We start from the raw sequence: 16,379 nt of genomic DNA, 5'->3' as shown, positions 1-16,379 counted from the left end.
TCAAACTACAAAGCCATTGTCTGCAGGAGATGAAAGGCCAACATGTTAGCGTGGTGTATATTCCCGTGCCCAACCAGGTTCGGTGAGCTACACTGTGGCCCTGGAAGGCAGTGAGGGCTCCGCCCCTCCATGTCACCCCCCCCCCCCCCCCCCCACCCTCCACACCCTCACCCCGGACCATCGGTGGCAAGCACTGTAGGGGCCTCCAGCCCTAGTGCCCATCCCTGATGCCAAGGGTACCATTGGCTGGCACTGCCCTCACTGGGGGCTGCCATGGGTGTACCCCCAGGTGATCTGCTGGTGGCTGGCGGGCGGTTGGGCGGGGAGTTTGGGGTGGGGGTGTGGCGGGGGGAGTGGAGTGCGGGGTTGGGTGGACCCATACGGCTGGTGTCACTGTGTAGACAAGGGGCCAAGGTGGGTGGTCAGTGGGTGCGCAGCAACATGGCTGTCGTAATGGAGGTTGGTGCCTGGGCACCGCCCCAGTCCCGTATGGGGGTCACCCTGGCCGTTCAGCCTGTTTTCCACCCCCCTCTCCCGGCTCTGGCAGGCCACACCCCCACCCCAGCAAGCGTAGCCAGTGTCTGGGCCTGTGCCTGCGTGTCTGGGACTGTGCCCGCGTGTCTGGGCCTGTGCCCGCCTGTCTGGTCCTGTGCCCGTGTGTCTGGGCCTGTGTGCGCATGTTTGAGAGTCTGGCCAGGTGGGTGTGTGCGTGTGTTAGCACCTGATCTTATCTGATCTATAAAGCAGCCCGCAGTCGCTCCTCTCCATGTCCTACCTCTTCTTTCTCTCTCTCTCAGCAGCCACCATGCCAGGGTCACGATTTTTGAGAGCATATGTGGCCTACGCCTTCAGCAAATCGGCCCATCGGAGGTAGAGAATCATGGGTGGATCCATTAATGATATGCAAACGCCGTTTAAACGCCATGCGGCCCATTTACATCATATTCGGAGTGACGGAGAATCGCGATTTGGTATCAAACCGCCGCCTGCCACGATTTTGTCATTGGAGGCTATTCTCTTCCCAATCACGTTTCCCAATTTCAGCGTCGGCCGACGGATAATCCCGTCCCCTATCTATCTCTGTCTCAAAGACACTCAATGATTTGGCCTCCACAGCCTTCTGCGGCAATGAGTTCCACCTCTGGCTGAAGAAATTCCTCCTCACCTCAGGTTTAAAGGATTGTCCCTTCAGTCTGAGGCTGTGGCCTCGGGTTCTAGTTTTTCTTACTAGTGGAAACATCCTCTCTGCGCCCACTCTATCTAGGCCTCTCAGTATCATGTAAGTTTCAATAAGACTCCCTCATCCTTTGAAACCCCAACGAGTGCAGACCCAGAGTCCTCAACTGCTCCTCATATTACATGCCCACTACTCACTGTGTAGAAGCACTGAACTCTATCGTGACAGTGATCTTCATACATTAAAAATAGCTTTTAGTCCAGCCGAATAAAAATGTTAATCGTCCAGACCCTTTAGAGTTTCAATAGCAGAAATTGTAAGCACTTAAAACCCCTTTACCTTGTATCAATAAACATTGTGAAATTGACAGAATAGATTAGAGAGCCAGAGCTATCAGTCAAGCAATATTTTCTCTGCGGATCAGGGGCGAGATTCTCCCGTACCTGGCAGGGTGGAGGGTCCCGGCGGGACGGAGTGGCATGAACCACTCTGGCGTCGGCCCACCCCAAAGGTGCGGAATCCTTCGCACCTTCAGGGGCTAGGCCGGCGCAGGAGTGGTTTGCGCCCCGTCGGCTGGCCTGTGCCATGGGGGCACTCTTTTCCGCCCCGTCGGCCGTGTCAGCCTCTGCGATGGCCAACGCGTAGGTGAACCCCCCCCTGCGCATGCGCGGGAGCGTCAGCAGCTGCTGACGTCATCCCCGCGCATGCGCAAGGGGGGGGTTCACCTACGCGTTGGCCATCGCGGAGGCTGACACGGCCGATGTGTCGGAAAAGAGTGCCCCCATGGCACAGGCCTGCCCGCGGATCGGTGGGCCCCGATCGCGGGCCAAACCACCGTGGGTGCACCCCCCGGGGCCAGATCGCCCCGCGCCCCCCCCCCCCCCCCCCCCCCCCCCCAGGACCCAGGAGCCCGCCCACGCCGCCAGGTCCCGTCGGTAAGGGACCTAGTCTAATCTACGCCGGCGGGACTGCCAAAGAACCAGTGGGACTTCGGCCCATCGCGGGCCGGAAAATCGCCGGTGGGGGGGGCCGCTGTGAGTGGCCGCTGACCAGTGCGGCGCGATTCCCGCCCCTGCCAAATCATCGGTGCCGGAGAATTCGGCGGGGGCGGGATTCACGCCGCCCCCCCCGGCGATTCTCTGACCCGGCAGGGGGTTGGAGAATCCCGCCCCAGGTGTTTCAAAAGCCTATTGGATTTCTGTGCTCTCAGCCAAGCCACAATCATGTATTCTAGGTTGAGAGCTAAGGCATCTATTAGAGCACTAAAGTAACTGATTGCCATTACCCGTGGACCTTGATTCTGTTGTTTCTTCAATAAAATTTATCTGACATTATTTCTGGTGTACATTTTGTAATTTTAACTTTGAGGAGAAAGACTAACCAGTTTAAACATATGACGAACGATAGAGAAACAGTGACATGAAAAACTTTTTTTGATAAGCCAAGAAAGACATCTGCTGCTGACAATGAGAAAAGATTATGTATGAGTCTCAGAAAGGGGCATGGAGTTTCCATTAGAGTGCAATTGGCAAAATGCAGCCAGAATACAATGCACACTGTGCTGATTTTGCTAGGGTGAGATTACACTGAAATTTCTATGCAAGTTCATTAGCATAAACTGAAACACAATGGGCGGGATTCTCCGTTGCTCGATGCCGATATCGTAATTGGTGATTGGGCGGAAAATCTATTCCAACACCCAAATCGGAGTCTCTGCCCCATCTGAAATGGCGTCATCGCGTCGCGCGCCTCTGGAATGGCATTGGTGCGTCATCAGAAGGCCCTCCGAGTTCCTGCTACAGTCAGCCGGAAGCCGTGCTTGTTGGCCCGGGGGAGGGGTGTTCTGCGAGTGCTGGGGTACTGGTGGGGGTAGCCAGGGAGTGTCCTTTGGGGCCTTATTTGGCAGGTCGGGTCCGCGCACAGCTAGCACCATGTTGTACGGAGCGACCGCTGCAGGTCATTGCCGTGCGCATGCGCGGCCACGGATCCGTACATTCTCCGGCCGTTTTTGGTGCGGGAGCAGGGAGTTTTACCTGGTGCCACAGCTAGCCCCTCAGCGGTGCCGGAATCGGTGAGAGTTCAACGCCGATTTTGCCGTCGTAAAACATCACAGTTCCCACGCCGGCGTCTGCACTTTGCTGCAACGGAGGATCCCAGTCCAATATCTTCCACATTTCAGCACAATTAAGCAGCATAATCAATTTGTCATTGCTTTGTCACAGGGCAGTCTCGAGCATCACAGGGAAGTGGGATTGTCAGGACATTAGTAATTCTTTAATTGACTGATATAATACCCTTGGTATTATGTTTTAAATTACTTTAATTGACTGCTTTGATCTTCACTTGCTCAATAAGACCTCTCAATTGAAGCCAAACACGTGTGTCCTGCTCTGCTGTAATAGACTGAACTCACAGACTAATTTGAACTAAATTTAAAGTAATGAAGGGCCAGGCTTCAATTGGCCACTGGCCACTGCAGGTCAGGTGATTAATGTTGGGTTCATGTGACCACAAGTGCCTATGCACCTGAGCTTTAGGCTGTAATGTGATGAACTTACCTGAATAGTTGCAATGAGCATAAACTCTATTCCTATTTGGATACTCCAGATCCGTATTTGAGTTATCAGAGAAGGCAAAGATCACCTGACCACACAGATGACAGATTTATTTTAGGGGACCATCACCAAGGCATTGTTTCTCCATGGGACAACAGAAGTATTGGACTTGTGGATGTTGAACCAGTGAGGAAGATTTCTTGTTCCCTATACCACGCTTTGATATCAATCCAATTCAGTCATACCTATAATGAAATGGCAAATGGTATTACCTTAGCATTCCAGAATTCCGGGACAATATTGTTGTGCAGACTGTTTGCCATCAACTCCAGCTGCGAAGACATTACAACTAGACCCTTCAGTGCTTTCAGAAGGTCATTAAGACTTTGTACAATAGTCTGCAGCAGTCGATTGTACCTGCAAAACAACCAAATGGAGAATATTATTCCAAATAATTGGATAATTCTTTCAACTACTAATCGAGCATCGGCCAAGCAAAAATTTGGTTAGCTGTTGGATCTGCTATTGCAGGATTACTGAACAGCATCAGAGGAGGGGCACATATGAAGCGACCAGCAGGCTTTGAATGTAACAATACCATTGAAAACATATTACTGTAGAATTGTAGAGTAAATGTGACAATATTTGAAAAGTAAAGAGAGGTTACTATTTCCAGTGGGGCTGATTAACAGAACTGCTACATTAATTCCAATCAGACATAACAATTCTGAAAACACTACCTTGTTTACCAGTGTTGAGTTAAATTTAGTTGGGATGTCTACTTTACACTTTGCTGTTTTACATCTCTTAATACCAGAACATATTCACTATCAATCAACATGCTCAAGGTCTTAATGTAGCACCAGGAACACTATCATCTGTCCTTCCTACTCCCCCTTTCCCTTTGCTCTGCAGCTGTGGTAGTAGGGATCATTTTCCACTTTAAAAAATATATATTTTTATTCCAATTTTCAACATTTTACATTTTACAATAACAAAACACTCCCTTGAGCCAGGGCATTGGGATGGAACTTTTCGGAGATGGGAGGAGAAAGGAATTAGGGCACTAAAAGATTTGTTTCTTGGGGTCGGTTTGTGGGATTGAAGGTGCTGGGAGTGAAGTATGGGCTGGAGCAGGGGGAAATATTTAGATACATGCAGGTTCAAGATTTTGCCAGAAAGGAGATACAGAGCTTCCCAGTAGTGCCGGCTTCCACATTGCTGGAGGAGCTGCTGATGACAGGGGGACTGGAGAAGGGGGTAGTGTCAGCGGTTTACGGGGCTATTTTGGAGGAGGAGAAGGCGCCGCTAGAAGGGATCAAGGCAAAGTGGGAGGAAGAGCTGGGAGAGGGTATGGAGGTGGGGTTCTGGTGTGAGGTGCTCCGGAGGGTGAACGCCTCCAGCTCGTGTGCGAGGTTGGGCTGATACAGCTGAAGGTGGTGTATACAGCGCACCTTACAAGGGCGAGGATGAGCCGGCTCTTTGAGGGGGTAGAAGATGTGTGTGAATGTTGCGGGGGCGGGGGGGGGGGGGGGGGGGGGGGGGGGGGGGGGGGGGTGCGCAAAACACGTTCATATGTTTTGGGGCTGTCCAAAGCTGGAGGATTACTGGAAGGAGGTGTTTAGGCTAATCTTTAAAGTGGTGCATGTGAAACTGGGACCCGGGCCCTCGGGAGGCCATATTCGGGGTGTCGGACCAGCCGGGGTTGGAAACGGGCACGGAGGCAGATGTTATAGCCTTCGCCTTGTTGATCGCCCAAAGGCAGATCCTGTTAGGGTGGAGATCAACCTCTCCACCCTGTGCCCTCGCGTGGCAAGGGGACCTGCTTGACTCTTGAGAAGGTCAAATTTGAACTAAGGGGAAGGATGGAGGGGTTCTATAATTCATGGGCGTTATTCATTAGGCATTTTGGAGAATTGGATTACACTGAACATTTGGGCAGGGTTGGGAGGGTTGGGGGAGGGGGACTGTGAGTGTTAATGGTGACTATGGGTGATTCCTGATTCCTTTTTGTTATTTGTTTATGTTAACATGCGGGATGCTGTTTGGGGGTTTGGTGGGAGGATGGGATTGTTGTTATTGATATGGGGATTGACATTACATTAGTTACTGATTATCGTTTATTGTTGGTGGGTGTAAATTTGGGAGAAAATGTGAAAAAGGAGAATAAAAATATTTTAAAAACAAAAACACACCCAAGATATTAAACCCCTTACACAAGAACCCCCCCCGCTTCATGGTCAACGGTAACCAGCTCTCCAAAATGCAAAATGAACAAACCCTAACTCTTGTGGAACCCATCAGTTGCCCCCCAAATTTCAACTTGTCCAGCGCCAAGAACTTCAGAAGGTCCACTCCGGCATGTCTGACACCCCAAATTTGGCTTCCAGGGGATTGGGCTCAATATCTACATACAAAACCGCTGAGATGGTGCTGAAAACTGACCTCCAGAACCTTTCCAACATTGGGCAAGACCAGAACATATGTACATGATTAGCAGGGCCCCCTTCCACACCGCTCACTAGATGTCCTCTCCCCCCCAACAGCCAGCTCATCCTTGACTTCGGCAGGTGCGCCCTGTGCACCACCTACAGCTGTATCAGGCCGAGCCTTGCAGACAAAGTTGAGGCATTCACCCTCCGCAGCACACTCGCACGACAATCCCTCCTCAGAATGCCACCCCAACCCCTCTTCCCCTCTTAGCTTTAATCCCCTCCATGGATACTTATCCTCCTCTTGAATCCTCCCATAATTTCAACGGTTTACCTCCCCTCTCCAGTCCCCACTGACAGCATCTCCTCCTACAACAGAAGGTGGGTGACATTGGAAAGGTCGGAAAAACTTCTTCGTAAGTCCCACACCTGCATACACCAAAAACTTCTTCCTGCGCCAGTCCAAACTTCTCATTCAACGGTTCCAAGCTCGCAAAACCGCCCTCCCTGAACAGGGCTGCGATTCCCGCGAGCCTGTGCCGGGTCAGAGAATCGGCGGTGACGTGGAAATTCCTGCCACGCCTCTCCACTGCGGTCGATGTGACGCTGGTCGAGGGCTGCTGAAAGAGGCCCCCTGTGGCCATTCTTCGCATGTCGACTGGCCGAATTCCCGCTGGCGTGGTTCCAACCTAATACCACCTGGCAGGAGCAGGAGGGGGGGGGGGGGGGGGGGGGGGGGGGGGGCTACCTCCTTCTGCGCGGGCCCACTATAGGTCTCCATCATGTTGCGCGGCTCCGGCACGGAAACGGCCACCACGCGCACGCACCGGTGTGGAGACGTCCACCACGTACATGCGCGGCGTGGAGACGGCCACCACATGCATGCGCCGGCATGGAAACGGCCACCATGCGCAGGCGCCGGCATGGAGATGCTGCCGTGTGCATGCGCGGACCCGTGCCGGCAGTGCAGGGCTGTGAGCTGCTCTGGTGCCAAGCTGGCACCCTGAGGACCGCTGAATCGCTGGGCCAGGAGGCCGTTAACGCCGGCGTGCACACACTCCAGTGTTTACGGCTGGCGTCAACACTTGGCCGGGATTTCGGAGAATCCCGACCCAGATCCTTCATCTCCCTAATCCCACTCTTCTCCCATCCCCAGAAGTTTGCAGCCATCCTCCCTGCCTCGAATCCGTGATTCCCCGATTGGCATCAACCTCAACCCCGCTCCCAACCAAAGTGCTGCTGAAATTGCCTCCAAATCCTCAGCGTGGCCGTGGCACTGGACTCCCCAAATGCTTCCCTAGAGCCAACGGAAGCGGGGCCGTCGCCACCACCCGCAATCCCGACCCCCCTACATGAACCCGCCTCCATCCTAACCAACCACCCTACTCAACCTAGTATCTTTTCCGCATTCACCGTCCATTAATAATATATAAAATTCGGGAGACCTAACACCCTTGACTGCCATCTCCTCTGCAGCACCACCTTCCTTACCCTGGCCACCTTCCCCACCCAGATGAACAAGGAAATCAGCCTATCCACTCCCTTGAAAAACGCCTTGGGCAATAAGACCGGCAGGCCCTGAAATAAAAACAAAAACCAGGGCAAAATGTTCACCTTCACCGCCTGCGCCCAGCCTGCCATCGACAGAGGAAGATTGTCCCACCTCAACAAATCTGCTTTCACCCTCCCCACCAAGCTTGAAAAATTCAATTTCCAATGAACTGCCCAATCCTGAGCCACCTCCAGATATCCAAAATGAGAAGCTGCCATGAGGATTGGCTACCCCCCCTTACCCTGATCCCTGTCCTTTATCGTAAACCACATAATACTCACTTTTCCCTAAATTCAACTTATACTCAGAAACCACTCCACACCTTTGACGCAAACCTATTACGTCTCCCACCGAAGAGCCCGGCTCCGAAATGTGCAACAACAAATTGTCCATGGACAAGGATACCCTATGCTCCTTCACTATCCCTGCCTTGTTCCCTGATGCAAAAAAAAATACCACAAGCTCATATTGTCCGTATGCAGATACACCATTGGATCCTTTGACAGCAATTTCACCCATGCCACATACTTGCCAAACCTCTCCAACACCGCACTCAGATAACTCCGCTCCACCCAATCAAACGCCTTCTCCGCATCTAATTCTCCACCATCTCCAACTCCCTTTCTGTCATAATATCCACTCATGTATATAATGAGATGCAGACAGGCAGTGATTGACACATAGGATGACCAGTAAGCATACAACACAGTACAGCCAATCACCAGACAGGACACTACCACTATAAAGCCAGAGGGCACTAGGTTTCCCGCTCTCTCGGGACCCAGCCACTGAGACAGTCAGAGTCCCTGAGCTAGCAAGTGCAAACACCATGCTGTAGCTAGTAAATCTGGTCAGGCTACTACATGGTCACCAGTCAGATCAGTATAGTGTCGACCCACAGCTGAATATGTATAGCAGTTCTATAGTTGAATAAAACAGTGTTGGATCTTCTCCAGTGTTAGACGTCTGTTTCTAACTTCCCTGCATCGAGTGTGTCTTGTTATGCTCTTGGCGTAGCATAAGCTGCTTCCTTGATGTGCACTCTGACAAGGAAGGTTCAGACGTGGAGATAGCTTCAACATGTTTATTAAACTATTAACAATTCTCCTACTTGGATTCGACTCTACTGTTAATCCTTCTATAGCTACTCAGATTGACGAACCAGTCTGCTACAATCCACGTGGTGGTTGTGATATTCAATCAACATAGGGGCCTCACGGTAGCATGGTGGTTAGCATCAATGCTTCACAGCTCCAGTGGTCCCAGGTTCGATTCCCGGCTGGGTCACTGTCTGTGTGGAGTCTGCACGTCCTCCCCGTTTGTGCGTGGGTTTCCTCCGGGTGCTCCGGTTTCCTCCCACAGTCCAAAGATGTGCGGGGTAGGTGGATTGGCCATGCTAAATTGCCCGTAGTGTAAGGTTAATGCGGGGATTGTTGGGTTACCGGGTATACGGGTTACGTGGGTTTAAGTAGGGTGATCATTGCTCGGCACAACATCGAGGGCCGAAGGGCCTGTTCTGTGCTGTACTGTTCTATTGTGTCTGTACTCACTGAGTGTCTCCACTGGAAAGAGGAAGATCATGTGTGCTGTGTCCTTTTTATATGGGTTGGTGTAATACCCTCCTGTGGTGGTGTCACCTCTGTGTGTATCGTGAATGCCCACTGGTTGTGTCCTATCTTAATGACCTATTGGTTGAATGTCTGTGTGTCATGTCTCTGGTGCTCCCTCTAGTGTCTAGCTAGTCTACGTGTACTTACATTAACCCCTTGTGTATTTACAGTGGTGCATATCACCACAGAGTGTAGTCCACATCGAACCAACCTGCCTAACACATCACTTTCCTCTGCCAGAGAATGCACCACATTCAGCAGCCTCCTCATATTCGACGACAGCCGCCTGCCTTTAACAACCCCATCTGATCCTCCCCAATAACTCTAGGTCGGCACACCTCCAACCTCAGTAAATTTGCCATTATCGTAGCATCTACATTCAGTAGAGTTATGGGCCTGTACAACCATACAACTGCCTGTTCAGGGCAGCATGGTAGCATTGTGGATAGCACAATCGCTTCACAGCTCCAGGGTCCCAGGTTCGATTCCGGCTTGGATCACTGTCTGTGCGGATCTGCACATCCTCCCCGTGTGTTTCCTCCGGGTGCTCCGGTTTCCTCCCACAGTCCAAAGATGTGCAGGTTAGGTGGATTGGCCATGATAAAATGATTGTTCTTAGTGTCCAAAGTTGCCCTTAGTGTTGGGTGGGGTTAGTGGGTTATGGGGATAGGGTGGAGTTGTTGACCTTGGGTAGGGTGCTCTTTCCAAGAGCCGGTGCAGACTCGATGGGCTGAATGGCCTCCTTCTGCACTGTAAAATCTATGATATCTAACCCACACTCCACCAGGTCCTTATTCTTCTTTAGCAGAAACAAGATGGAGTCCTGTCTCATCGTTTTTAGCAAAGCCCCCCTGACCATCATGTCCCCGAACATTTCCCTCAACAACGACACCAGCTAATCCTTAAATTTCTTGTTGAATTCCACCGGGAAACCATCCAGCTCCGTCACCTTCCCCGTCTGCATCTATCTAATTGCCGCCTTCGCCTCCTTCACCCCCACCAATTCCTCCAGCCCAGCCTTCTCCATTTCCCCCACCTTTGGGCACTCCAACCTCCTGAAAAACTCCCTAATCTCCTGCTCATCAACTGGCAGTTTTGACTTGTACAAGTCTCTATAAAACTCCTGAAACACCTTATTAACCCACTACGGAGTCACCACCAGCTCGCCCGCCCTATCCCTAACCCAAACTATCTCACTTGCAGCAGCTTGTCTGCAGAGCTAACTTGCCAACATACGACCGGCCTTCTCCCCATACTCATAGACAGTCCCTTCACCTTTCTCCGCTGACACACTGTTTCCCCGTGGACAACAGATCAAACCCCACCTGCAACTCCTTCCTCTTCACCAAAGGTCCTGGGTCCGGGTCCCCCACATACCTTCCATCTACTTCCAGGATCTCTTCTATCAATTGTTGGCATTCCTCTGATGCAATCAATTCCGCAAAGACGAGAGTAGGATGTAAACGAGGCTTTATTACACTGAGATGTGTGGCCTCCTACAGCAGCTGACGAAATGGCTGCTGTACGGGGAGCACACATATTTATAGTCTGCCTACTGGGCAGAGCCAGCAGGCAGGGATCTACCCCCGTACCTGTAGTACAGGGGCCTTACCGTAAAGAACCTATATCAACATCCTATACATACACAATATATACATCAGTGGTGACTACCACATCCTCCTTATCAATCTTAGCCTGAACAACATTACCTCCCCCATCCCCACTGCCTTCAGAGCCTGCCAAACAACCGACGGCAAGACCTCCCCAGTACAGTAAAACGCCACATACGCCTTGATCGACTTCCCCATTCTCACACAGAAACTCTGGTCCGCCAACAACCCCACATCCAACCTCCACCCTGGCTTCTGAGCCAACCCCTTCTCCAGGACCACGTCCATCCAATGTGGAGAGTGGTCCGAAATCACAATTGCCGAATACTCTGCCCTCTTAACTCCAGCTAACAGTGCCTTTCCCATCACAATGAAATTCAATCCTCGAGAACACCTTATGCACCTGCGAAAGAAAACAAATATTTCCAATCCCTCAGTTGCAAATATCTTCACGGCCAGCCACTCCATCTCCCTCATATACCCCACCAATGCCTTCACCCCCCTCCCCCGACAGGGTCAGCGAGCATGGCTGGGACATGTCCACCCTCGGTTCCAGCACTGTATTCCAATCCCACCCCCCCTCTAAAATCAACTTCTCGGTATCCAGTTTCGAATGGCAGCCGGCATTTTCTTCATAAACCCCGCATAATCCCAGAGCCCTGTCCTCCTCCCAGAATCACACTCAGCAACCTGACCCCCCCCCCCCCCCCCATGCCAAAACCCTCCTAAACCCCCATCCCACACTCCCACCAAAACTGACCTACAACCCCCACAATTAGAGTGGGGAGAATATATCAACAGAAAAAAACAAAAAAGAGAAAACAACAAAAAATCAGTGAGAGAATTAAAGAATAAAGATCCCAGCCTACACCGTCCAAGTCCAAATCCCAAACTCATCTCAATCCCAGACCTTACACCTTCACAAACGCCTTCACCTCCTCTGCCGTCTCAAAATAGAAGTCCTTTGAATTGTCAGTTACTGACAGCTTCTCCGGGTAGACCACTCCAAACCTCACACTGCTGCTGTACAATGCCACCTTCACCCAATCAAAGGCCACCCGCTTCTCGCCAACTGCACTGTAAGATCATAGTATACACGTATACCAACCCCTTCCCACTTCACCTCTCACTTATGCTTCACCGAATTCAAAATCTTTTCCTTCACCTGGTTGCTGTGGAAGCAGACCACCCTCGGTGGCTCATTCGTTTTAGGCTTCGTACGGAGCAACCGGTGGGCCCTGTCCAACACAGAGAGGGACGGTTCTCACCCATCAACTTGACGAGCTTGTCTGCAAAGTACTCGGTCGGCCCCTGACCCTCCACCATCTCGGGCAAGCCCATGAATGATCCTCAAATTCTGTCTCCTCGACCTGTTCTCCAGGTCCTCCAATTTGGTTCTTAGTCCTTTATTGACTTCCATCATCCTCCACAGCTCCTCACCCATCTAGGTGAATGGGTTGCTATCCTGCAACAATGCCTCCTCCACCTCCTTCATCTTCTCTTCTTGCTCCTGCATCTCCAATGACACCTTCATTAAAACAGCCTTTATAATGGCAAACATCTCCTCCACCCACACTTTGAGCAAGTTCATCATCTTTCTCCGATGCGCCTCTAAATGCTTGGCAAACAGCCTTTCAAACTCCCCTGATACCACCTCAGTCAGTGTTTTAATCGTAATGAGAGCGGTCCCAGCCGTTGAACCAGCATCTGCCATCTTTTCTCCTGTTGGACTCACAGCACCACTCACCGGTGGACTTTCGCTTTACCCCTCCTTTCCCTGACCTTTCTTCTGGGACTTTGACAATCCACCAATTCCTTAGAAATTTCCACACCAACTCACCCAAAAGGTACCCCTAAGAATGGGCATAAAGGTCCAAAAGTCAAAGACTTTAGCAGGAACCACTCGACGTGCGACTTCCACATGCATGTTGCCACTGGAAGTTCATTTTCAAATGCAGCAGTCATTTGCACACAGCGAGGTCCCAAAAACAGCAATGTGATGATGACCAAATAATCTATTTGGGCAGAACACGGGGGATAACCTCCCTGCTCTTCTTTGAAATAGTGCCATGGAATCTTTTAAGTCCACCTAAGAGAGCAAATGGGATCTTGGTTCAATATCTCACTTGAAAGATGACACCTGCAAAGTGTAGCATGATTTCCGTGCTCAAGTCTATCAAATCACAATTTCTGGAGCTGTACTTGGCTGATGCCCTCTCCAGAGCCTTCTTACCCACTACAGATCAGGCAGATCATGAGAAAGACATAGACATTGTGACAGTAGAGGTGACGACCTCTTGTCGAATTCAGGAACTCAATAGATGCTTTACAGGCAGACATCACATGTAGACAATTGCATGATGTCATCATGAAGGGCTGGCCTGAGTCCTCAAGGGAGCTTAAATAAAACAGAATTGGGCCGGCACAGTGGCACAGTGGTTGGCATTGCTGCCTCACGGCACTGAGAACCTGGATCACTGTCCATGTGAAGTTTGCACATTCTCCCTGTGTCTGCGTGGGTCTCACCCCCACGACCCACAACCCAAAGATATGCAGGTTGGGCGAATTTAGAAACAAAAAGGCATGGTAGCATAGTTAGCACAGTTGCTTCACAGCGCCGGTGTGGTGAATGTATAATGCTTAATTCACACTATGTATCATTGTGTCCTTGTGGGCTCTGTCTGTGAGCCGTTGCGCGGCTCTGCCCACAGGGGGAGATGAGGAGCTTGTACAGGGCTCCACCCTTGGCTCCACCCATGGCCCCTCCCACTACCAGAAGTATAAAGTACTGCGGTCTTGTGAGTCTGCCCTCAGTTCTTCTCGTGTCTCGAGACACATCAGCCGGGACCTGGTTTCTATTCCCGGCTTGGGTCACTGTCTGTGCGGAGTCTGCATGTTCTCCCCGTGTCTGCATGGGTTTCTTCCGGGCGCTCCAGTTTCCTCCCACACGTCCTGAAAGACGTGCTTGTTTGATTTGGGCATTCTGAATTCTCCCTCAGAGCACTCGATCAGGTGTGGCGACTAGAGAATTTTCACAGCAACTTCGTTGCAGTGTTAATGTAAGCCTACTTGTGACACTAATAAAGATTATTATTACTAAATTTTGGAAAAAAAAAGAATAGAATAGAATCCCTACAGTGCAGAAGGAGGTCATTTGGCCCATTGAGTCTGTACAACCTTCAAAAGAGCACCGTACCTCGGCCCATTTCCCCACCCTATACCTGTAACCCCCACATAACCGGCACATCTTTTGAACACTAAGGGACAATTTGGCATGGCCAATCCACCTAACCTGTACATCTTTGGACTGTGGGAGGAAACCGGAGCACCCAGGGGAAGCCCATGCACACACGGGGAGAATGTGCAAACTCCACAGAGTCAGAATCGAACCCGGGTCCCTGCACTGTGAAGCGTAATGCTAACCCACCGTGACGCCCACCAATGGGGGGGTTATTAACTTGTATTGTCACCTGCCTCTATATGTAGGAGAACATATTCAGTCTATCAGCCACCTCTATACAATCAGCAAACACATTTCTTTGCACAGGTGCGTGCCCAAGAGTTCGAAGAGTAAAACTTTCCTTTGATACATTTTGTATAAAAAGTCTAAATTTCCAACATCAAATTGAGCTGACCTGCCCCATTTTGAGTCATCCCATGAACAACAAGCAGATACAGTTGCTTTTTGCCGCCCCAACTTTGCCACCATCCTGATATTGGTAAGAAAGGAGAAAGGAATTTGCAGAAAGATAGGTACTTTTCACAAATTCAGGACATCACAAAAGTGCTTTCCAGCCAATGAAGTACTTTTGAAATGTATTTACTATGGTTTGCAGGAAATGTGGCAGCCAATTTGCACACATCAATGCCCCACAAACGGCACTGTGTTAATGAACAGATAACCCGTTTTATTTGAGGTATAAATATTAGCCAGGACACCTGGGACAATCATTATTTCTTTGGAAGAACGGCATGGGATCTTTTATGTATCTATTTCATGTCTCATTTGAAAAATGGTACCTCTGACAATGTAGCATGGCCCCAGTATTGTGCTGGAGAGTCGGATCTTCATGTTTAAGTACCTGGAGTGGGTCTTGGACCTGCAACTTTTTGAATGCCATTCCCAAATCAGCTATGAACTCTGTCAGCAATATGTAATGGGCCTGATTGTATAATTGAGATAGTGTTCCAGTGAATGCTATGCTAACTAATCCAGACAAACAAGATAATCAGCCTTCTAATCCATCCAACAATTCACCACCATTTCACAAAGGGAAATGTGTTTGTGAAGATGCGAAGCTCTAGGGTCCTATTACTTGGGGGCTGGGAGGGCACGAATATCATGTTGTGAGAGCTATCTGGTGCTGCTGTGTTTCTAACCACCAGGTGGCAGAATGGTTCTGTACCTAATCACTTCCTGTATCAGGACTGTGTTCATGGATTCCTCATACATAACTGGAAATTTCTCCATCACCTCCCTGATGCTGATCATATCAGGAACTTTATGCAGGATATTTCCACATATCTCCTCTACCATCTGAAAAACATAATAAAAATCAGTTTAAAATTAAAATCATACTTCTTGGGTGATTTCAGTGCTGTACAATTACTTTCTGAGAACCCAGTTCCATAAGCACCATTTGAGCAGTTGTAGCTGCAAACCCTTGTGGGCTGATGGCAACCCACCAGGATTTGTATGAGGTTTCTAGGAATTAAAGATCAATCTCCAGGAATAAAAACAGAAAATGCACAGCAGGTCAGACCATCTTCTGTGGAAAGAAAAACGGGGTTAACATTTCAGGTCGATTATCTTTCTGTTGAAACATAAACTCTGTTTCTTTCACCACAAATGCTATCAGACTTGCTATGTATTTCAAACATTTTCTGTTTTTATTTGCTTTTGTATTAATCTCTATGGTATTGCTGTGAGTGAACTATCATAGAATCCCTACAGGGCAGAAGGAGGCCATTTGGCCAATCGAGTCTGCATCGACCCTCTGAAAGAGCATTCCACCTAAGCCCACTTCTCCGCCCTATCCCAATAACCCCATAACCTAACCTATACATCTTTGGACATTAAGGGGCAATTTAGCATGGTTAGTAACCTAACCTGCACATCGTTGGACTTTGGGAGGAATCCGGAGCACCTGGAAAAAACCCATGCAGACTTGGGGAGAATGTGCAAGTTCCACACAGTCACCCAAGGTCAGGATCGCACCTGGGTCCCTGGCGCTGTGAGGCAGCAGTGCTAATCACCATGCCGCCGTGATAGGGGAGAAGTATATATGCTTATATCCCTGTGATTTCCAACAAGATTGGAGATGGAGAAAAATGCTGTTTAACTGAGTCAAAATAACCAAACTGGGTAACAAAGGGGGGTTTTCTGCCCCTGAATTCAGCGGCCGGAAATGGTAGTGGGGATGGAGAATCGAGAGAGTGGTCC

At 50.0% G+C, this 16,379-nt stretch overlaps 1 protein-coding gene across 1 annotated transcript in view; it reads right to left on the bottom strand.

Moving 5' to 3' along the window:
- dnah1 (dynein, axonemal, heavy chain 1) overlaps nucleotides 1-16,379 on the bottom strand; it is a 995,196-nt gene that overhangs the window by 26,959 nt on the left and 951,858 nt on the right. The window contains 2 exon segments of the mRNA XM_038812191.1: nucleotides 4,005-4,149; nucleotides 15,343-15,473. Of these exon segments, the coding sequence (XP_038668119.1) occupies nucleotides 4,005-4,149; nucleotides 15,343-15,473 (276 nt within the window).

The sequence above is a fragment of the Scyliorhinus canicula genome, chromosome 11 (assembly GCF_902713615.1).
Source record: "Scyliorhinus canicula chromosome 11, sScyCan1.1, whole genome shotgun sequence".
In the NCBI taxonomy this organism is placed as follows: domain Eukaryota; kingdom Metazoa; phylum Chordata; class Chondrichthyes; order Carcharhiniformes; family Scyliorhinidae; genus Scyliorhinus; species Scyliorhinus canicula.
Note: the sequence above shows the minus strand (reverse complement) of the source record. Positions and strands in the feature narration are given on the sequence as shown.